General features: G+C 43.9%; 1 protein-coding gene across 16 annotated transcripts in view; it reads right to left on the bottom strand.

The window, feature by feature from the left end:
- The window catches only part of FBRSL1 (fibrosin like 1), a 558326-nt gene that overhangs the window by 85858 nt on the left and 448316 nt on the right, over positions 1 to 24152 (bottom strand). For 12 of the 16 annotated variants that reach the window (XM_052798081.1, XM_052798088.1, XM_052798095.1 and 9 more), the window contains one exon: positions 14886 to 14939. The exons of the other annotated variants lie outside the window; for them this stretch is intronic. In XM_052798081.1, the coding sequence (XP_052654041.1) occupies positions 14886 to 14939 (54 nt within the window). The remainder of the gene's footprint in view (positions 1 to 14885; positions 14940 to 24152) is intronic. 16 annotated transcript variants of the gene reach the window in all.

The raw sequence follows: 24152 nt of genomic DNA, 5'->3' as shown, positions 1-24152 counted from the left end.
AATGCATGATAATATTTTGATACTTGCATTTACATACATCAAATACCTAAACTGCTGGAGCAATCTTCTTAACATAAAATGTCAACACCCCCCTACCCCAACCATACATTGCATTCTTCAGTTTTACAGCTTCTGGAATATTACAACCAATGCTCAAGAAGAGGGAAGTGTCCCTAAGAAACTCCCTCTCTCATCCCCCTGAAATCCAGTCTCTTCCAACAATTCTTCCTCCTTCTTTCACTCTTTTGATCTGTCTTCAGACTTGTCTACATGGGTCTAATTAATTGGTTTAAGATATGGTTGTATAAAATCAGGTAAAATGCCTTACTTTCTTTTGAAAAAAAAATTTTTCTTTTTTTCCAATTTAGGCGTAAACAAGTATTTCTTAACCAAAGGATCAGGACCCTTTTGGCAAGACTACCGCAGAGGAAATCTCAATGCTGCATTCACTGCATACCGTTCTTTGAAAGGGCAAATGCCCTCTGTCGTCTTCTTTGTAACAGATGCTCTCTGAGCTATACGTGTCCCTTGCCGTTACCATACAACGTGCCACCTTCTGACATTCTTTATGGAGAGTGTAAGAAATCAAATGTAGCTAAACATTTCACTCACACAATTTTTCTTTTCCAAACTAAGGTGGTGCGCACCTATGTGCACATGCACAAATAATTATCTGCAAAACTGTTACAAGAGTAAGTAGGCCAGCCCAAATTTCCCTTTGGACTAGATTAACTAAATTAGTGCTTCAAAAATAAACAATGTATTTAACTAAACTTGCACAGTTTTATATGATTCAGCAAGTGTGTCTTGTGGGGACACCTTCAACCTAGAAAACGACCCTGCAATGACAAAACATTGAGCACAGTATTTATGGGTCTGTCTTATAGGCATGTGGGCAATGGTGCTCCTGAAGCGCAGATATTTGCAGGACTCAATTTGAAGACTGCATTTTGGGCCCAGAAGGTGTTTTGGTCACAAAGAATATGAAGCTCTGCAAGCTCTGATGTTTGTCAGCAGACGGTGGAGGAGCTGGTGGGTGCGACGGCAACAATTTCACCAACAACTTCAAGCGATGCCAAGCTGAATTCTGGCCTGGAGTGTAAGCCATTACAGAGCAGGAGCTGAAGGTGAACTAAAGGACCAAATCGCTGCACCTTGGCAAGAATTACATTTCCTCCAAGCCACCAAGTCCCTTCCTTTCCCAATTATACAAAAAAATATACAAGCCTTTTAAAATTTAAGTAGGGTTTCAAAGGTCAGCTCTGTTCACATCAGCCCACAGGGATTACATTAAAAAAACCACCATGAATGAAATTTTTTTGCTTAGTGAAAACAGCAGGGACAAAACAGTGCTAATAAGGATTATTATTTTTATGCACATTGGTAGGCTTTTTATCTTTACACATGAATGTCTTCTCCATTAAAATAAAATTCCCTGACACACATGGTGCACTAATTGTTGTCCCAGCGATAAGGGCTATCTGTCTTACAGCAATTCCACTTGTGGAAAAAACTGGTCAGGTTTGTTTTTTTTTTTTAAATTTCAGCATATGTTAAAACCTGCATCTGAAAGAGATAACATGACTAATAAAAAAATGCCAATGTCTTCATGATACAGCATCTCTGCGCACTGCACTTTTGAATTAAAAGGTTTTATGGTCCCTGGCACACTCTTCACACTTTGGTTCAAACGCACAGTTGCTTTCACAAAAAGTTTCTAGTGTGGTACAAATCTGTTTAATTTAATCGTATCCAAAACCAGGTGTGTTTGCGTATTCAGGTATGCAGTTATATTGCTCATAGGCTTAAGTATAGGTACAGCCAGAGCACCCAAGTCAATACACAACTGGGAACACCATATAACACCAAAACATGGTTAGAAAAAAAGTCACAAGGGGAATCACATCCAGAGGAGAGAATTGTAGACAGTCATGTGTTGAAACCATTGGTCTGAAGTTCCCAGTGAAAATTTCTAGGTGCAAAGTCAAAAGATGCTTAAAATCCACTATCAAAACCCTGACCATGAATTATCAGGAAATGCATGTGAAGAAGGCTTCACAAATCATCCATTTAAGGAAAAAATGGCCTGTCCCTATCCACACAGGGAAAAAGAACGAAAAAACCTACCTAGAGTATTATGTGGTCTTGCTACATAGCCTGAAGGCCAACAAGCACTGGCTCTGATGGACCAAGGCATAAGAGGCAACTGTGGCGTGAAGAGCCCTCTACGGGGAACTCGCTCCTGCTAGCCATTACGCTCAAGAGTCCGTCAAGCCTCATGGCCCAGATGCTCTCAGCTGGCAAGGTAAAAATAAGCAAGGAGGAATCTTCAAGATGCCACAGCAAAACAACAGTCCTCTGGGATAATCAACGCAGAAGGCTATCCATAAATACAGCTATACCTTTATACTGGTAACCCTATGTAGACACACACACAGAGTTATGGGATGGTGATGGGCGGACAAGCAATACCTGTGTAACCACCATACTGCAGACAAAGCTCTGCATTTTATTTACGCAGCTCATATCTACAACACATCGTAAGCGGAGCCTCCCAGGCATTTACAAGGCTACAAAATTAAAACCGCAGTTTGGTCAGAAATATTAAAAAGCCTTGGTGGTTCATGAAGCCAACAGCCCCCAATGGAGGCTGAACCGGCAATTCCTTCCTGGGTTTCCATTGGAAAAAGATTAGAAGCGCATTAGATATAATATACCCATATGCTTTGTTTTGCTTGCTTTTTGTTTTGCCTTTTAAGAAAAGAAAAGTGAGATAGAAACGTCCCCTCCAGAATACTAAAAGTAACAAATTTTAAAAAATTATTAACAAACACTAACCTCAGATCATTAGCCAACCTGGCAACAGACCAGAGAAAATTTATAGCTGACGTGCAACATCAGCTTCCATCCAGAAATGCTAATTTCAGTAAAATGAATAGTGTGTGGGCTTTTCATACTGCTTTGCATTTGGCTCCTCACAGCCCTGTTTAAAGCCTGGGAACCGGCCATATAGTTAAACTGCACAGATGTTCAACAATCTGTACTTGTGTTAATTACCCTAATGTGAGCAGAAACTCAACAGATCCCTGCTAATGAAGGAGAAAGTTTTCCAGTGTGACTACCGTATGTTTCATTGTCACTGTATTACCAAGCTTCTCCCCCTCCTTCCTCTGCCCCCCCAACTCCTATTCTCTCCATCTCCTTTGCATTCACATCACCCTCCTACCTCAGCATGCATGAATTGGACCAACTAATGACTGTGTATTCGCAACATGGCAGACACCATTAGGCTGATCGGAGGTGCGGCTGCTGAATTTTAACAGGCAATTTTAAACAAGGTAAGAAAAACAGATTCATCATGCTCCTGATTCTCTCATCCCCACCCATCTGCCATACTTCTGTCCTTGCCACAGCTCAAAAACACTCGCAAAGTGCAAATACACTTCCCCCTCTATAAAACACAGAAGCGTACAAAGCAATGCAAATAGATGTTGCTGGGCAATTACTGGGGATGGAAGCCAGAGAGTCGGGTGCATCCGGGAGGACAGACTAACAAGACGGCTCAGAAGCAAGGCTGGAGCGCAGGCTTGGGGAGGGAGCGCACTGCTCTGCCTCAGCGGGCAGAATGGTAGCCGAAACCGGCTGTGGGTGATCCTGTCTGCTGCTCCGCTGTCGAGAAGTGAGAGCTGCTGAATTTCATTGTGGGAACCACAAGAGCAGCGGTTGTATGTTCAGCTGTGCACAGGAGGGTAAGACAGGGTTTCTCAAGGGCACGATGGGAAAGAGCAAGGCAACGCTCAAGTGATCAGTGCGGCCAGCAGCAATGAACCAATACTGCTGTGCAACTTAACCCAGCATTAAAACATACTCGACCTCCAAAGAACTGCTGCTCCCACTGAGGATCTCGCTTTCTCTTCCAGCCTCTCTCTGCCCCGCTCCCTGCTGCCAATCATCACCTCCAGCCACTTCTCTCAAAGCAATCTGCTCGGCAAGCAGAAGGCAAAGGGGGCCGGGTAAGGGCAACCGACTCTCACCCCGTTAAGCCCAGGTGACCTCTGAATGATACTAGCCCTGGCCTAAGCCAAAATTCACATCTCCCAGGTGCCACCACTTCACAGTCAGGCCAGTCTTCACCAGCAAATTGTATTACAATGACCCTCATGGGAACAAATGTACTCGCTGTGCTTGACTTGATTGGCAGACTCCCTTCTATGGAGGAAAGGCGGGGGGGGGGAAGCAGCCAACTTTGCTCATTTATTGCATCCATCCTGCTCCCTCAGCCTCTTTTGTCATTCACAGAGCGAACAACTTGCAAACTCAGAGATGGAGTAGCAGCTGCCAATCCAGGGAACCCGGCCGTGCTGCCACACGTTTCACCCATGCTGTTCCACACCCTCCGCTCAGGACAGGGCGCTCGCTTCCAGCTCTCCATGCGCAAAAGCTTAAGTTCACTCTCAAAAACCTTGTTCTTCATGAATTGAGGAGAGACAAGCAAGAGACATCACACAAAAAGGCAGGGAGGGGATCCGGCATAACCCAGAAAGAGTTGAAAATTATTTAGAGAGCACTTGGCTCTTTTCTCCTACCTCTTCATCATTAGTACTGGAAGCAACACAGCTGTCTAATGGCAACTTCAGGCACCCATGGGCCAGTGAAGCGACATTTTCCACACTTAAATAACACTGAGCTGATTTAATTACTGCACTTAATAGTAACAAAAGATGTCTCAATTTAATCTTCAAACAGCCCTCCAAGATCAAAACACAGCTGGCTGGATAACAAGATGGCCTAGGCCAGCAAACAAGTAGGTCCAATTTGTTCAAGAGCTGCATCCACTCCTCGGTATGAAAGGCCAAGGAACACTTGTGTGTCGAACGAATCAAAGAAAGCAGCACACCCATCACCCCCCTCCCTCCCCGCCCGACTTTTGTTATATAGAAAGAAAATAAAAAGGCAGCTAATTCATGGGTAAAGAAATGCAACATGATAAAAGAACAAATGATGATGTTTGGAAGAGAAAGAAAAGAAGTAAGAACCAAGATTTAACTGGTTTTGTTTTTATAATCCTTCAAGATGATTAGGAATGAGTGAATCAGATTAAAATCACATGGGGACAAAGGAAGGTCTCTAACTCTTTTGTTTTTCTTTCCATACCGGACAGAAGGAGACAGCTCATTAAGGAAAGCCCTCAAGACAGCTACAGTGAGGAACAACCAAGCCTTTTTTTTTTTTTTTTTTTTGAAAAGTGTCTGTTAGCTGTGTTTGGGCAAGGAAAAGTTCAGAAAAATTAACCGTTTACTTCTAACATTTTCCAACTGTCCATACTGGGTTGTGATTGTTACTTCTTGCAAACTATTCTGAGAAACATCACTCTCTTGAGCAGCTTTCAACACCTATTCCTGCTGACACCATGGTTGGGTCTCTCCAGGCACTTTCAAGGAATTTTTAAGTTTTTGCACATTCCATTACAACTAAACACAAAAAAGTTATGGCCAATCTTTCAGCCACTGCAACATTTCTGCAATCCCCTGAGTGGCAGAGAAGCCTAAATAAACTTTAGTGTTGTACACGGGATGTAGCCTTCCAACTCCCCCTTCCAACTACTGATAGTAACATGAAGGGCGCACAGCCTACTTTTTTGATCTAAGTTCTACTAGTATTAATTACAAACAAATTTGCTAGAAATCAGTTTGTTGAGCTTCGTGGGATTACTTTGGATTGACAATGGTCTGTGGGATATTGTTGCTGCAAGCTTAGAAGGTTTTTTCTAGCAATTTTTCCTAAACTTTTTCTCCTGATGGAGAACTACGATTAGGTAACTTAAGTGTTCCAATTTTCCTGAAGCCCTGGATCATGTTTTTTCTGGGATTATGGTTTCTTTGGTTTTTGTTTTTCATTATATACAGAGCTTACTCCACCAATAGCAGACCTTAAACAACAGCTGATATCATTGGCCACCACACCATGAATTTGGAAGACTGACGACAAAGGGGAATTTGCTACAACTCTGGTGACCCTCCTCTCCTCTCCCTGGACCGTGACACGACAGAGGAAGATGATGTCTATGTTTACAATGATCAGGGACAGACAATCGAGTGGTTTGCTCAAATACCCTGGCAGGCATGAGAGACATCTAACCAGAGAACCACAGAGTCACTTAAGTGGGAAGGACTTTGAGAGGTCATCTGGCAGAACCTCCTGCTCAAACAGGGCTAACTTCTATGTTCAAGCAGGTTTCAAAGGGCCTTGGTTAGCTGAATCAATAGCTTGGTTAGCAGGAAAATTTTGGACTAATTCCCTCACTGTTCATTTAAGCACCTTCCTTTCCCAGTGACTTTCACCCTGGATAGACCTGTACTTTTAAAAACACATTATTTTGCAACAAACTGCTGAGGAAGTACTCACTGCTTCAGTTTACAATACAACCTCCGTACTGATATGTGTTCAAGCTCAGAGAACAAACCTTCATACTTCAAACTACCTGGGTTCAGATATTTGAATGGCACCTAGGAATAAAATTTCCCATCTCTCTGCCCAATTGATTTCATTTAAGCAGGGTTGAACCTTAGCTTAAAACCACTTTCCCAACCAGTTTAAGTTCTAGATCAGTAACAAAAGATCTTGAGGAGGCACTTGCTGCTGAAGCTCGAGCAAGTGCATGTTTCCAGTTTGCATGTTTGTTTAAGTAAGTGACAAAGATGGGGGGACCAAAAGCAATTCCCTTAACTAGAATTCACAAGTGCAGCCAACTAGAAAATCTCCTGCCTGCTTGTGAGGAGGGAGTCAGACTTTCTCAAAGACTGAAAGACGGCTCTGCTCAATGCCCGGCAGTATGTACAAAGCGCCAAGCGTGAAATCCTGACCCCACTGCAGTCAGCGGCAAAATTCCCATAGATTTCCTCAGGGCCAGGATGTTCAAACCTGTTCAGACAATTCATAAACCACCATTTCAAGGGCACACCTTTGCATGAGATTCCCAAGGGCCTTTTGAGTTTTGACTTAAATGCCTGGATTATTTTTACAATTCCAGTTATGGGTTCTTTGTTCGCAGAGAGTTAAGCAATACAAAGAACACAGCGAGAGAACAATGGAGGTATTACCATGCATGATTTGTCTTTAAAAAAAATCTCTTTCTTTTCATGAAGTTATAGATCCAATTTCAGTCTTTATTATCACTTTGCCATGTGAGAAAGTGGTTCTTAATTTTAATAAAGGAAAGGAGCTTCATATTTCAACAAGAGCTAAAATGCTTCCTGCAATACAGGAGGTGGAAAGCTCTTTTGCTAACAGCTACCGCAGGTCAGGTTCAGGGAGGGAAAGGGAAATAATCCGTCCACACCACGTAAATAAATCTTGTCTAGGACATACCTAACGGTGGGCAGTAGCCCAAAGACATCTTGTCCGATGAGATCATTTCTGCCCCCTCCATTTTAAGGGAAATTAAGAGCTAGCTCTGCCAAGCACATATTAACATTTCACTTATCACCAAACTCGTGGTTCGAGCAAGTACATACCCTACTGCAGTCTATAGTGCACCACTGAACTAATAAAAATCTTTCCACCATGTTAACCAATCCGGAGAAAGAGCCGTACACATAGCTTCAGAACCTTTCGCTAGGATTTCAAAGTAATTTTCTCTCTCAAATCTACTTTACCCTTAAAAACCAGTGTGGTATATTTAAGGAAGTTCTCATCTAAAACTTAACTGTATTCTATGTTATGTGAAGAACGACAAGTTTAACCCAATCCACAAAACAAAAGTAAGTGCCCCCAATTCCCACAGGCTTGTGCAGTTTACCTTTGAAAAAATAATATTAGAGGCCCACCACTCCCATTTCATGCTACTATACACATTTTAAAATGGAAATGCTAGTTGTGTTTGGTCAGCCAAAGCTTCAGATCTATTCCAGTTTGAAATGCGTTATGGAAATTCCTTTTTCTGTGAAGATGACCACTAGCCCTATTATTTTACAGCCTTTCCCATTAGACCCTGTTTACACCAGCGCTGGAGCCATAATAGCAAAATCCATCTTTGAACATGGTCCTCACTGGAGAGAAGTAAACATAGTTTTGTAAAATTATTTTTAATATTGTTCCACCTCTGCCTGTTCTGGCAAAGGAAATGAAGTTAGTTGTAACCCGAGTACCAAGAATCTGGTTTAAACATGGCCCACGTGGCAAGCGAAACGAGGATTTGATGCAACGTACATTAAGCAGTTGGTTTGCTTTTGTCCAGTGCAGCATTTGATACACATCTGCATGAGCAGCAGCCCGGCAACAGAGGTGGGGGCAGAGTGGCGAAGTCCCTTAATGGCTGTTGGGGCCCATTTGTTCAATATGAACAAAAAGCAAAGTGCGAGAAAGCAGTTCACATACCACAGCTCTCTAATACTTTTACTTTTTTTTAAAAAGGCTGAAAAATTTGGAGTTTTACGGAGTGAAATATCATCTCCTCTGGTACAGGTACCAGCAGGCTCCTTTCAGCCATGTGTGATCTCTTCTTTGACTCCTCAACCTTGGCAAGCCCAACACAACAAAACTGAAGGAAATACAGAGCCCTTTGTAAAAGACCTAACTTGGGCTGCAGCTACGTGGTCATCCAAACACACAGGGCTGTATATGGTACCAACGTTCTCATTTTCCACTCGAAAACCTCAGGCACAGGCAGACGAGGTGTCTTGCACAGCATGGCTGTGCCAGAGAGGAGAACACAACACAGGTCTCCTGCCCTGGATGCACCAGCCACTGGGGCGTGCCACCTGCGCATTTTACAGAGCTGCAGGAGTGTCAAGAGGAACAATGTTATTCATTGCACGTGTTATTCATTGTTATTCATTCTATACTCTGCATCTCAGTACAAGGAAAAAAGTAACCCTAAGAAACCAGGAGCCAGGTAGAGAAGACATTCCTACTGAAACAGTAGTAACAAGAAAATCAGCAAGACACCTCCTGACAAATTTCAAGCCAGATCCAAAGACAGAAATGGAGAAACCAAAGCAGTAGAAGCAACTAGCATTTATATCTTCCAACTCTCTTGTGTACAATTCCCAGCAAAGGGATTTAGCTGTGATGAACAGGGCTGCAAGATACAGAAGGTAGATACACTATGTTTTTACGATTCTTTTCAGGTAGCTGAGTATGAAATCCCTGCCCTTCTCTCTCCTTAGGCCATTCATCTTTTGCAGGTGATGGAAAGCCACTCTCCCAGCGGGTGGTCCTGCTCTCACAGACCTTAATGCTTAATTGCCACAAATCAATTCCAACCTCGATGCTCAGGCTGCTGCTACCCAGTCCCCCTTTCCACCCCTGTCTCTTTACACTGATCACAGCCCAGGATCCTCTCACATTACTGAATCAATCTTTGGACACACCACCTAGGAAAAACAAAGATGCAGCACCAGACGCTGCTTGCTGCGGCCAGTGCGGTGAGTTGATGTTATGCAAGAAGACCAGCCTAAAAAAAAAGTCAACTCTGTGTCTCTGTGCATGCGCACATGTGTGCACACACACATGCCTCCTATTTTATTTTTTTGTTCAACTGGAATTAATCAGGAACGATAAACACTGTTTGTCTCCTGAAAGCAGCAGTGGGGGGATGAAATATGCCTCTTAAGCTTATCAGCTTCAGCGCCACTGAAGAGAAAGCTGGCTTCTAAGCCCAGGGATAATGGGCTGTCCTTTCAGGAAGGTATCAGAGGTCTCAGGAGAGGGAGACAGCACAATGGTGTGACCTTCAGCTAATAAAGCCCACCCTAGAGTCCAAAGAAGCTTGGGGAATATTGACAAAAGTTCATATTTACAACAGCCTGGACTCTTTCCAGATACCATTACCAGTTTAGAGAGCTGCAGCCTCTGTACGTACACTCACACAAGCTTTTATTCTGCCTCCTCCTTTCTTTCTTTGTTCCCATGCTGGCAAAAAAAATTAGTCAGAAAATGGCAATTCTTCTGCTAACAAGGCCCCACCAGCATCTTTTTTAATGAAGGGAGTTATTTAAAATTTCAATTTCAACCTCAGCACTATCCTCTACTTGAAGGAGATTCAAGGCCTCTTGCAACGATTCTCAGTACATCATCATGCTCATCAGGAAGAAAGCATATGTGTTTTTGTGGAAAATCTGCTGATGTATTTATAATTCTTTAAACAAAAAGGCAGCCAACATATTGTAAAATGAGAAGGTTGTTTTGGATTTTTTTTTTTTTTTAAATAGGCACTGGCAATCAATGCAGCCCCAGTCAGACATACAAAACCAAAGCTTTTTCAGGCAGAAACTGATGCCTCCCCCCCCAAGTCTGCACTGTGGTTAGCAAAATGACATTTAGCCCATAACTAGAGTGCATAGACATGACTGGAATACAAATAATAAATAATATTTTTAAAACAGTTCATACAGGGGAAAAAGCCAATTTCAAAACATAAAAACTGTCTGAAGCAAAAGTTTCATTCTTCCGCCTCCTAAAGTAGTTCCAAAACAAATATATAAAAACAAAGGTTCGGAGGAAATCTGTTTTCAAGGGTAATTTCACTGAAATCAATATTAAATCTCAAAACATTTAATGGAAATAACATCTTCAGTGACAGAACTGTTCTGACTGCACTTTTTAATCCAGCCATGCCAGTCTGCCATTTTTATTTATCTGCCTCATAATTCATCTTTGCCATCCTGAAACTAATCTTGCTGGGGTTCAAAAGGGATCCAAAAACTGGAACAGGTTAGAACTTCTCCTAAAACATCTTCTAAAAGGTGCCTCTGTATCTTTGCAGTCTCATTTACCATGCCGGTATTTAACAGGCAGGAAGAAAGCTGAACAGACCTTTACAAAGACCACAAATTTCTTGCTTTTGCAGCTTTTGCTTTCTAGTGAAGAACCCGTTTCCACCAACAGCTACAGTTACATCAGCTAGACAGGCTCAGAAGTAGTTTTCCAATTTCCTAGAGTTTTGGCACAAGCATGCATTTTAGCTGTTCTCCTTATCCCATCCAGCCATATTCACTGTCAAGAGAGTTCAGGTGATTGATTACAGCCTGTCTGAATTCAAAGTAGTCAAATTAGATATTAATGTTGTGCTTAATGTGCTCACACAAACAAGGTCATTGGTTGCATCAAGACTAATAGGAGATGACACACACTGGGACTGCATGGCCCAGGGGACTGGTAACAGGATGAAAAGTCTTCAGTTTATGGCCGGTATTTCAAAATCAAGCCTGATCCTACAGACATCCTATCCCTGCAACGACTGCTCGGCAATCCGCCTGAGATCCACTCACAGCACAAACCCAGAGTAGGAGCACTCGGTCCTCCATAACGTCAGGACAGAGGCACTGCTATTGTCTCAACTGCAACCAAATTTTGATCACTGTCAAGATTAACTACCCTCCTCCCTTGCTCCCAAATTTTGCTCCAAATTACATTCGTCCTCCCTCTAGAGGTGAGCTAACAAAATCAATAAGCAGTACTGAATTTAGGAGGTGGTGTAAAATACCAGAAAAGAAATACAAAGAGTCCTAGGAAGTCAGTAGTGCCACCAGAAAGATGAAACCATGTTCATCTTGGAAAAACACTAGCTAATTCATCTGTGGGGAAGTAACACAGAACCACGATACTCCACAAGAAACAAGAAGTTGGAAAAGTGAAAGGTATTGGGTTCCTCCAGCAGGAACCTGTAGCTCTGCCTGGAAAGCTATAGCCCAGTAGGGCAAATTACCCATTACCAGCCCACCTGAGGGCATGGGGACGGAGAGAAGACCGCTGAAGCAAAGTAGAACACAATTTTCTATGGATAAGAGAAGATGTTACAAATAAAAACATGAAATAGTTGGAATCGGTTTCCAAGACCATCTCTCTACACACTGTTTCAAGGATGTGAGGTTATGTCTCCTGGCTGCCACCAAGGCCCGAGCTAAGTGCTTTTCATTGCCTAACCTTCAAAACAGAATTGTTTTATTTATAATAACAGTGAGTTCCAACTGAGAAGCTCCAGCAACAACTGTGTCTGGTTGTAATTTTATACCTGTTTTCCATGGCAGAACCCCCTGGCTCTCAGGAAACCATGGGGTATTAACCGTATCCCAGAGAAACAGGCAGATCCAGGACACGTCTTCTGCTGCGGTGGATGGGCAACCGCTCCAAACTGCTGCCCTCTTCACTTCCAAACCCCAAACACTCAGAAAATCTTGCTTTTAGCGTATGATTTTAATAATGAATATTGGAGATAAAATGCTGAAAAAACAAGCTCCATCCTGAGAAGGTGTGAATAACCCCACCTGTGGCTGTCCCAGGCACGCTCTCCTGCACCCTGCCTTTGAGCACTGAAATGAGAAACCTAAATGACCTGCTCGTGTTGTTGCATGACATGGCACAAGACTTTGTCTTCCTTGAGCCAAGAGGTAAAAAAACCTCAGGGCTTGAAATTGCAAAGAATTAAGACTTAATATCAGCCAAGACAGCGACTGGATCTCAGAGGCCTGTTTCCCTCTGAATTTCTCCTTGCTGCCATGACGTGCTTACACTGAAAATTTTCCCTTGAGCAACTGCCTGACTAAAATACAGCACACCCTTACCATAAAGCCCTTTGTTAAAACATCTTCGCCATAAAGCTGCAAAACCTTGGCTCCCAAGTACATTAAATCCTTATAAACCTGCCTTCATTTTAACCGCGCAGTATTTCAAGACACAAAGCGCTTCTTCCGAGAGATAGCACTTTAATGAGGAAAGGGGTAAAATATATAAACCAAACCTCATTATAGCATAATTTCTAGGAGACAAGCATGCTGTGATAAAAAGAAGCCATGGCAATTGCATTTCACATAGCTTGAAGATTTAATACTTTTAAAGAGCCACCGCTACTTCCAGCCATTGGTGGCGTTTTGTTTTGAACATAACAGTAAGCAATCAGAATTATGGGTCCGCTGTCAGCTATATATTTTATATTCTGTAAATTGTTGCAAATGGTGGATTCAACTCTACTGCATGCTCACAAAATGTAATGTGGGTTGGACAGTAAGGGACTGCCTACAACTTACTGTGTATACGTTTGCCTTTAAACCTCTGCGTTCTTAAAGGTTGTTGCTTTAAACATGATGATGTAGCGTGGACATGGTAAATTACCCAAACCAGATCCAACTCATACTGGATTCAAAGCACTCCTAATGATACAGCTTGTTCACATGTTAACAACAAAGTCAAAGAAACCCACCAAACACCATGCTACAAGAAAAATCTAGAGCACTGACAGACAAATGAAAGTGATGGATATAATGTCATTTAGTACCACCTGTCAGATAAACCAGGGTAACTGGCACATCAAAGGGACTGCAATTGGTTTCCCAAAATGAGAATACTCAATTTTTTTAAAACCTGAAACTCAGTTGCTTTCTACAAAATGTCAAATGGAACACTCCCCACCGCCAACCAGAAAAAGGTTACCGGAAAAAACTGTTCTCCCTAAGAACAAACTATCTATCTATCAAAGGAACATCCTGAATTACATTGGTCTAGAAGACTTTTAAACTTAATCTAATTAAAAAAGGCATTATTGATTACAGTTCTTCCACATTAGTCTTCCAGTTGTAACTTCTGAAATGAAAGCTTAGCAATGATTAGGTATTTACTACAATCAGTAGAGAAAAGTAGCGAAAAAAGATGAGCGTAAAGGTCACCAGAGAGACAATGTACTGGGTTGGTTTTTTTTTGAGAGGAGGGAAACAAAACAAGCAAATAAAACCCCCAACCCCCCCAAATAACCCCACCCCAAACCCAACAACAGCAGGGGGGATGCACTTCACAGCAGCTTTGACTTGAAGCACGTATAACACTGACTGATGGATACTGAAAGCGAAGACACCAGTGGAAAATTAAACCCAACCAAGCACCAAAACAGGGACAGTTTTTATGTGTTTCTTGGTACGACTTTAGAAAATTATGCAAGAAGGGTCAGAATTTCAGCAAATTATCATTTTAGCTACTGTCACAGATCTGGGTCAACAGCAGGGTAAAAAGCTGACATGTAACTGATGCCTATAACCTGGTTAGGATAAGCATTTTCTCTTATCTCTTTGCTGTAGCTTGTAATGAATGAAATTCTGGACTGAAGTGTGCTTGTTCTCCCTGATTACCAGAAGGTTCGATAGTCACTACACGGTTATGGCAATGGAGTAGCACTTCTGATTGCAACTCTCAGAGAGGACATCTGAAGAGAACATAATATACCAACTCTTTTTCTAAATACAAAATCAATAACCTTGCCTTTGGGTCCTGTTTCTGAGATACTTTTACAATTTTCATTTCTACTGATGTGACTCTTCTTTCCATGTTTACAGTAAAAGGATAACAGGTTCTTCCCTCACCATCATCACTCCCTTGTAAGTCACAAAAGACTTCCAGCTCTGATCAACTTTGCCATGGGAGAAGACAGCAGGCTGGACAAGTCTGAGTCAGCATGTCAGCACACAAAATATCACAGGATGTCTGGCACTGAGGGAACCCAGCCTAGCACGTGCCTTCCCTTAACTCAACTTTTACTTTAATATTTTTCTGCTTTGCTGTGCAACTAAACCTCAAGGAAGAAGATAGCTGCAAGCAAGTGCACATGCTACTTTTGTTTTACAACCTTCCTACTTCCTCCCTTAATAACAGAGTGTTGGGGGTGCTAGAAATGAGAAGCCTTATCACAAATGTGTAATGAGACCCTGAGCTAACAGGTTAGCTGACATGGAACTGTTAACAGTGAATTGGCTTGGAGACAGTGGGGAAAAAAAAAAAGAAAAAGAAAAAAAAAGGGAGACAGAGAGAGTGCAAGAGACAGAGACAGTAACCAATTCAGCTGCAAGAAATCAAGCTAAATCAGTCCCAAGTGCCCATGTTGGAGAGACTTGATCTCATACCTTGCTTGTTATCAAGGCACTCCTGATACGAGTCAGCTCCAGTTCCGTTGCGGTCTACAGACAAAACAAAAAGTTTCATTCATATCAAACATAAATATTAGAAACTTCTCAAATGGCAGCCTTGCTGGAGCAACATGTTAAGTGCAAATAGCGCTAGTTCTTTAGGAGGCCACACTGGTTTGCTGACCTAAACTGTAACTTGTTACAAACAAGCTGCAACAAACTGACACCAACCCGCCATGAGAAATTTATTTTTGTCCTGGGCAGTAGGTGCAGGGTGCTTTCCTCCCAGCCCTACCCATCTGTCTCCACGCTGGTGAAGGCACAAGGGAGGGGATTACAGCTGCAGCTGCTCTGAGTAAGTTCCTCAAGCACATGGAAGATGGAATACTTGGAGTTAAAGCTATCATTACACTGTCGACTGTAGGCCTTGTGAAACCACTGGTTTTAACCAGCAGATCCCAAACCACGGTCTGTAATAGACTTCTCTGTGGCTCGTGGTGCTGCACTCCCTTTTGGGTTTTGGCTGCTACATTGTATTAAAGACAACCGAAAATACAAGAACATACTTTCCAAATATTACTCTTCCATAGAAGCAATATTACTGTAGTTACCACTGGGGTTATTTGATCCAGCAGCAGGAGAGGAGTTGGTCTGTGCCATGAAAATGGGGGAGAAGCTGAGACTCCTGCACTCGTGTGTGCTCTACACAAGGAAGAAACCAGACAGCTCCCAAGCACAGGTGTGGTCACACAAGTGGCATTTCACAGCCAGCATGGATATCACCTAACAAAATGCTTCATCTGCATTACAGGTTCAACTAGATCTCATAGGCTGTGTGTAAGAACGGTTTAAACTGTAGGTTAGTGAGAGTCAGGTTACAACATGGCTTGGACCTCAAAAGCAAACCAAAGAATGTTCCAGCATGGCTTTTCCTCCTGCTTTACAACTCAAAAAGTTTGGATGGTCCTTGAGAAAAAATATTAAATACATGTGTAAACCCTGGATAAACTAATGCTCTTTCAGCAGTTTACATGCACCTTACATTCCATGCTACGTATGAGGAATAAAGCAGCTGAGCCCATGTAATAGGTGTTTGCACATACTAAGGGTCCTCAAAAAGTGAACATTTTGTACATCACATGTATAAGAATGCACACGGTGCTAAAATCACTCCTGTTGTGTAACTACCAAACCATTTGATCAGGTCACCCATGGCACATACTCCTACCACACCAACTCCAGTGGCATTGGAGACAGCTCCTCTACTAGAATAGTTTTGTATTAATGAGGTGATCACAATAAAAAAGCCACCACTGTGGGACTGGGAGTTAGCACCCCATTAGGCTGAAGTGGGTGGACAAGCCATCCAGTACTGGTATTTCAGTCTCACCATCAAGAGAACCAACACAACAGCAATGTGTTAATTTCTTTCTAAAGATGCTCTTCAGGGCCAAAAGATTAGAAATATTGTTCACAACAGAAAAAAGACACTACCGAGAACCCGCCCACCCAGGCACCTGCAAACAACTGTATTTCTGCACCTCCAAAAAGTGACTGGCCCCTGAATATGACGGCTTTCTGGCATTTCTCATGTGTGGCAAACGCATTCCCACACAAACTGCACTTCCATCTTTGCTCAGCCAGCAGCTAGCTGGTGACGGCTCCTTGAATGTACGAAGAGATCCACATCAGAGTTAAAAGGCTTCACATTCAGCAATAGTATTTAATGAACAAAGAAGCAAAAATTAAAGTTGTCCCACTGTTTGTGTTGTGTAAATCCCAGATAATAGATCTTCTCCCTAATCCTAATGAGGCCTTCCTATTAAAATCTTTATTAGCTTTCAGCTCTGCAGATTGCCCAAAGGCTCATCAGTTTTCCTATCTCTCAGTACCAAGATCTGCTTTAACTTTTACAAATAGCTCTAAGATATTCCTCAGCTTATCAGCATTGCCAAGCAGTCTGTCTTATCATTACTATTGCAGATAAAATAAATGAGCTCACGATGATATGAATAATGGCATTTTCTGTAGGCTGGTTTCCCATTACATTTTCAACAGATTGTAGATTTAAACTTCAGCACAAAAGAAAAAAAATAAAAAAGAAGCAGAGGGGGAAGGGTGGCTTTTTTTTCCCCTTCTCATTTCCCTTCACTGTCTTATAGCATAGGCTACATTTTTAAGCTCACCTGATGTGAGTGAGCTAGTAATTAATTTTGAAAGGGAACAGAAACACCTCAGCTCTGCTTTCTCTGAAGACCAAAAGCACAGTTACTTCTGGGATGCTTTTTCAGCTACATTTGTTGGAGAGAAGCAAGGGCTAAACTGCACTCTGCCTAATGAAGCCATCTTCATTAATTTCCTCTTTTCCCTAGCAGGCTAGGAATACCAGTCAGATTGGGAATTGAAATCATGAAAAGCAACAGAACTGCATTTGAATTAAAAGACTAGGCTACAAAGGTCTCCGACGTCTGCTCCGGGCTGATTAGCACGAGGCGCGTGTGGCACCGTTGCGGCACAGAGCGAATTTTACAGCGCACGTTCGTGGATAAAGGCAAAGCGTTCGCGGGAGACGAGGAAGCTGAAAGACTAACACGTCTCTCCCTTTTCGTGACAGTGAGCAGGGAGGTCATGTTCTGGCAACCATTTTCTGCCTGGTCCCTGCAGCAATCACCACAGGGTTAAATGCGTTTCCGCTCCCCAAATTCCTAGCCCTGTCACTGTATCAAGGTTATCTATTATTGGCAGTGACAGGTGAAAATTAATCTCCTAATTATTTCTTGCTGCGTAATCTGCACTGAAGAAGTAACGTAAAAGGATTACAGTACACCCTCTACGGAAGGCTTTACTAGAGAGCCAATCATCCATAGAGATAGAAGGTATGTGGTAAAGAGATATTTATGATGGATTTCCAACCATTTTGAAGGCAGACTATACTATAACTCTCTAACCTACAGCTTTGGAGTAACTCGCAGGTATCTTAATAGCCTAAATGCTTTTTATTGTTGATTATTCCATGGAAAACCCCCCCAAGATTTATACCCATTATGTCCCCGATTCTCCTTTGGTATAGCAGTTACTACAGAAACAGCATCCATGTACAGATGGTTTTTACCCCCCACGGAAAGATTATGGTGAACAACGTATCCAGCTTGCTTTAACTCAGTATTAAAAATCTTGTAGCTACCTTCCACGGCAATTTGGCTGTAACATTTTTTCCACAAGAACATAAGCTAGGCTGAGTACTTTCAAAATTAAAAATATTTTTAAAAAAAATCTCATTTTATAAGCAAGCTAGAAATATCTTTGGTAATAACACAAACAGCCACCTCGAAATGCTGTCTTCATTTAAACTCTAGCTCTTCTCCTACCACCCACCACACAGTAAGGTTTATTTTTGTAGTATTAAAGAATACACATTTTATTTATCTTTAACCCTTTCAATACAGCCATATAAGGTACAAATGGATGTTTTGGAGAACCTGCTTTTCTATAGCCATGTCAAGAGCACCATCCTCGTTTAAGTTTATAAGAACCAACAGTCACAGGTTGCCATTCTTACCATTTAAAATGACATTAGCTACCTTAAGAGATGCTCTCATGCTAAACCATGTCTGTGAGATGGTTAACGCAGGGGTCACTATCTGTAAAACTCTGGCAGGGCAATGGGACAGGGCAGCAAGGAAGATTACCACCCCGGTGTTACCATCTGCAATCAAGTCCTTCTACCGGTATCGGTCACATATATTTTCAGTTTCCTTGATGGCAACCTTTTCTATAGGGTACAGAAACGTCACTAATTCTGTTATGCAAACTCTCAGTGCTTAAATCCAGCACCATCTTCCACCTTTTTGGAAAGCCAAGCCCTGCCACAAACTTTGAAAGCAGTGAGCAGCCACCACTCTGGTTTGCATTTCCAATAACCAGGATCTTGCAACTGAGTCAATGTCAGGTGAATCAGAACAGATAACTGACACTAACCTGACACACAAAATAAAACCATCAAGAAGACACTAAAATTGGGACTGCCCTATGACACCCAGCCACACCTCAACAACTGCAATGAGCCCCGGCAGCCACAAGGTGGCACACAAAATACTACAAAATATTATCAATGAAATGCTGAAATCGGGGCCTGGCCTTCAAACCAGCCATTGCACCTTTAACTTCCTAAAAATAGTGATAGCTCTGCAAACCTGCCTCGATTACCAGAGCCACCATCAGGGGTCACTGCGCCACCTCGGCTGCTGGAGCCCGTGTAAAGGCGATTTTCAGAGAAACCCGCAAAGCTGGAACACATTTGTAACTCGAGGGACAAAAGCTGGACAAGTCATTCGAAAAATTACTAGAATCACCAGCACTCAGATTTTAAATGAGCAACTCAAATTAGGCAAATTCCCCAGCAGTGACAGAGGTGTTAAGATTGTTCACCTTTTTCCTCTGTTGCTTTTAACACCTCTGAGGCCGTGCGCGGGCAGGCGCTGCCGGCCAGCTCGGCATTCAGTTCCTGGAAGCTAACCGCTCGCTCTGGACCCCGAACATGAAAAATGCTGAAGGGCAGTTGTGAGGAAATTAATTATTTTCCTGTTTAAGGCAACTACTACTAAAAAAGTAAGGCTGTATTTAAGTAATTTTTAACAAGCGCTTTCTTCTCCATCCGAAAGTCAGCTCCTAGGCGATCCTTAGGATATTACAAGGACTCTGAAAACACGTATCCAGCTACCGGGTTTTACTGAATCCACAACATCACGTATACACATTTCTATACATTTAATTTTCACCAGCATGAGAATAAGGTCATTCGTGTTTACACCATTAAGGCTAGAGATTTTCTCTTCCTTAGGACCTATTTTCAATAGATAAACAGAAATAATTTAACAAAGCCTAGAACCGAACATAAGCCCTTAATGGTTTGCCCTTGGTGTTAAATAAGTAAGGAAATTATTCACTAGCATCTCTCATTTTCTGGACATTTTAATCTTACGGTTACCTAATCTCTTACATAGTAGTTATGAGAACAAAAGAAATGTGTATAGAGGCAAAGCACCCACCTACTAAGGTATCAGTACTACTTTTAACGAGCCTATTTTTCAGTAATATGTTTTGCTTATGGAAATCTGAAGAGCAAATTCCTATCCATTGGCATTTTCCCCAAATGCTCCATCACCAACCTCATTATGCGATACAGAAATTCTCCCAAGGGATATTATGTAATGGCAATCCCTCCTTCCTCTCCCTATGGAGTATATTTCTCATTACATCTCCTAGTAATTGATCAGTCTAGGAAATCATTTCTGGTAAAACCATATGTTTCTTTACCTAGTTCAGAATTTCCATCTTTATTCAGAAGGATAAACGACTGACTGCAAGAAAACCTAAAATTTCCACTTCTGATGCAGAATGCCAATCTTTGCTCAAACATGCTATTAAGTGAGGAGCAACACATTCTTGTACCTGCCTGACTTCAGATCTTGTAAATTCATGAAGTAATTAAAATTAACCAGCTTACATTTCCTATTCCTATGATACAAATAATTTTACTTGACTGAATCTTCTGTAATGGCTTTAAAAAGACTGCTTCATATTCACATATATCCAGACACCACAATCCCTAGCTATTATGGGTCACTCAACACAAGGATGCTGGGAGTCAAGGGAAAAAAAAAAAAAGAAAGAAAAGATTTAAGGCAGAAAATGACATACACATCTGTGCTTTCCAAAAGTACCATACAGCACAGACAGTGAGCACAGGCTCACTGAAGAATGCAGCCCTTTTCATCGCCACTTTTGTCAACATACCACCATTAAACATCTTAACAGTTTTTAGTTTAAAAAGCAACAACAGTGAACACTAGTATTTGCACCCCTTACTGAAAGTTAACACTTCAAATCACAACATTCTTGCAAAATCAGAGCAAAATAATAGCAACTACTGCTAAATATCTGTAGTTTATCACTGGAATTCGAAGCATACTCCAATCCTTTTTTTAACTTAAAAATTCCAGAGCTACTTGTGACACTGCTGTTCGATGCAGCCAGCACAGGCCACAAGGTCCAACAGATGACTGCATGTCCCGATAGAATAACACTGGGATATATTTTGCTCCTTCGTTTGTTTATGAGAACAGACTGCGCCTCTGATAAACAAGGCTTAAGGTTTCACTCAGAATAACCCACCTTCCAAATAAAATAAAATTAAAAAAATCACTCTGTACTAGCAAAACCTCAGTATCCAGCTAAATAGAATACTGCCTTCCTTGTTTTATAGCATTATTCTCATCTGGAAAAGAAAACCAGGCAGCCCAAGCTAGTGCCTTTTGGCTTTAGCACAGGGCAGTTTTAGGCAACTGTTGTCAGCAAAGAAGAAAATTCTTGAAGAGAGCATTACAAGTCTGCCACTTGTAGGAAGTTAATGCTGTGTGTATAAATCAAGCAGCTCGCCCTTGTAAGTCTGTATGTGGGGAAAATCGCATTTACACATAAACATAAACCTCTGAAGTAAATTCTGATCAGGGATGACCAAAGATTTAACTCTCTAGAAAGAAGAATGGGAAGACTATTTTCCTGCAATACCTTAGCAGCCTTTTCCAGTTAAGCGAGGCTTTCTTTCAAGAATTGTTAACGAAGTAAATAATCCCAGTTTCTGCGGCACAGGGGAGACCGGTTAAGGACGATCTCCAAGACCCAAAGCAATCATTCAGAACAGTAACTTACATAACAAGAAATTATCTTTGTTACAAAATTAGGTTAAAAGGACCTCAGATACTGTAATGTTACAAAAAATCAGGACATGCCTTGAGAAGATTAGCTAGCAAGCAGCCTCCTGAGATAAATGCACAACTTCAAGAAGATTTTACAAGCCTAAAAAACAGTTTAAATTCCAGAGAGACGTACAAGCCTTTACCATTTAAAAAGGTCCTTCTTTCCTTCCCTCTGCCCTCGCCTTACTCTTGAGCTCTTTTTCCAAACCATCTTTAGTTAACCAGTGACCTGGAAATCTTACTTTGCTGCCCCCCCCCCTTCCCCTTTTCAAATTTGTCACTTTTAAACAGACAAGATTTAATTTCTTAATTGGATTAAATTTTTCTTTCAAGCTAAGCAGAGGGGCACAGCAGCAGACGTGGGGACAAGAACAACGCCTGGGCAGCCAACCCGCGCCCCATGTCTCGGCGTGGCCAGCACAGTCTGCCAGGCTCGGGGAGGCGGCCGGGTTATTTCTCAGGTCAAAAGACACACAGGGAAAAAAAATCCACGAAAACCACTTTAAAACTTGCTATTCTTTGTGAGGAGAGGGGCTCTGGCCTGCGCCCAAGGGGTTAACCGCCGGCTAGAGATTTTTAAGTTTGTTACCGTTTTTAATAGCCAGCAATCCCAGACAAATAACATCGTCCTCATCCGGCAGCCTGCTACAACACCCAGCTTGCCAAGAAAACACCCCGAAAGAGCCAATTCGCGATATTCTGCTGAAGGGGACCATTGACGCGCCTACAAAGCCGGGCGGCGGGCGGCTGCCGGCTCGCGCCGTCACGGTCACCCGTGGGCGGGAGCAGCCCGGGGCCGCCCGGGCTCATCAGCGCAGCTCCCCCCCGGGCTCGGGTGCTGCGAGGGGGGTGTCGACCCGGCCCCGCTCTCTACGGCCCGATGGAGACAACGATTCAGTATTTTTTTTTTTTTTTATTGCACCCCCCCCCCCGGTCTCCTGGAAGTGGGGGCGGGGGGTGGGGTGGGCAGAAGGATGCGGTCGCACTGGAGGAATGTGCGAAACGGGGTGAAAAAAAGCAGCTTGGGAGCGCATCGCATCCCGGCAGCTCCTCGCCGCTACGTCTTTTTTTTTATTTTATTTTATTTTATTTTATTTAAACACAGCCAGTCTCCCCCGCAAAAAAACCCCCCACCCTTCTCCATAATTCTGTACGGAGAGCTCCTCGGTTCGCCTCCGGGAATGGGTAACGACCGGTTTCTGCCTCTTCGCGCTTCGCCCCGCTGCATCCCAGCACCCACTCGGTAGAAAGGGACGCGGACCACCCCCCGAAAGGCAAACGGGGCCGGGGAGGGGGACCGGCAGCGAGCGAACGGCGCGGCCGGAAAAATCAAACCACCTCGTCGACTGCACCGAAAAAGGCACCCCCCCCCCAAAAAAAAAAAAAAAAAAGAAGAAACACACAAAAAAACCGCACGCACACAACCATCGCACCGGGCGGAAAACGCGGCGATTTCCTTCTCCCGTCTGACCGCAAAGCCGCTGAACTCCCCGGTTCCCGCAGCCCGGCTGAAAAACACTTCCCCCGCCGAGAAACGGGGCTCGGGGAGGAAAAGAGGAGCCCCCCCCCCTCGCGGGGGGCTGTTGGGGGGGGGTCCCCGGCCCGGAGGGCGCCCACCCGCCCCGCCGCTACTTACCCCGCGGCGCGCAGACCATGGCGAGCCCCGCCGGCGAGCCGGGCCCCCGCGGGATAATCCACAAGGCGAGGCCGGGCGGCCCCCGCGGGCGCGGCGCGGAGCGGAGCCGCTCGGGGCCCCCCCGCAGCGGCACAACGCGGCGCCCGGCCGGGAGGTGCCCCGGGGGTCCCGCCGGCCCCCGCCGCGGCGCCTCCGCCTCCTCCCGCCGCAGTCCTCCGCCGCTCGCTCCTGTTCCGGGGCTCTTTCTGGGGGTGCAGGCAGCGCGTCTCTGTTCCTTCTCTGGGGTTTTGGGTTTTGGTTTTTTTTTTTTTTCTCCTTTCTTTTCCTTTTTCCTTCCCCCCCCACCCCGGCCGAACCCGGGGCTCAAAGTTTGCGCCCCCTCCGCCGCCTCGCCCCGGCGGGCTGCGTCCCCGCCGCCCGCTCAGCCCCGGAGCCGACGCGCAGACGGGCGCTACGGGTCCATCACCCGCGGGGCCGCGGCGGGGCGAAAAACACGCGAGGGGGCGAAAAGCCCGCAGACGCACCAAAAAAAGGCCAAAAAACCAGCAAAAAAAGCGACCCAGGCGGCTCCGGCCGGCATCCGACGAGGGAGAGACGGGGGAAGAAGAGATCAGCCCCGCAGGCAGCCCGAACCCGGCCCCATCTAGGGGCTTCCCCCGGCGGCGGATTTCTTTCTTTCTTTCTTTTTGTGATTCACGCCTCGGTAGCCATTATTCCCAAACATGGACGAGGAGGAACCGCGCCGAAGCCCGCTCCGCTCCGCGGCGGCGGTGCCGCTCCTCGGGCGCTCCGCGGCGCGACTGCTCCGCGCGGCCGCGGCGAGCGCCTCCCGCCCCGCAGCCCGCCCAGCCCGCCGCCAGGCGAGACCAA

This window comes from Harpia harpyja, chromosome 9, assembly GCF_026419915.1.
Source record: "Harpia harpyja isolate bHarHar1 chromosome 9, bHarHar1 primary haplotype, whole genome shotgun sequence".
Taxonomy (NCBI): domain Eukaryota; kingdom Metazoa; phylum Chordata; class Aves; order Accipitriformes; family Accipitridae; genus Harpia; species Harpia harpyja.
The sequence above is the reverse complement of the archived record's forward strand: the minus strand, read 5'-3'. Positions and strand labels throughout refer to the sequence as shown.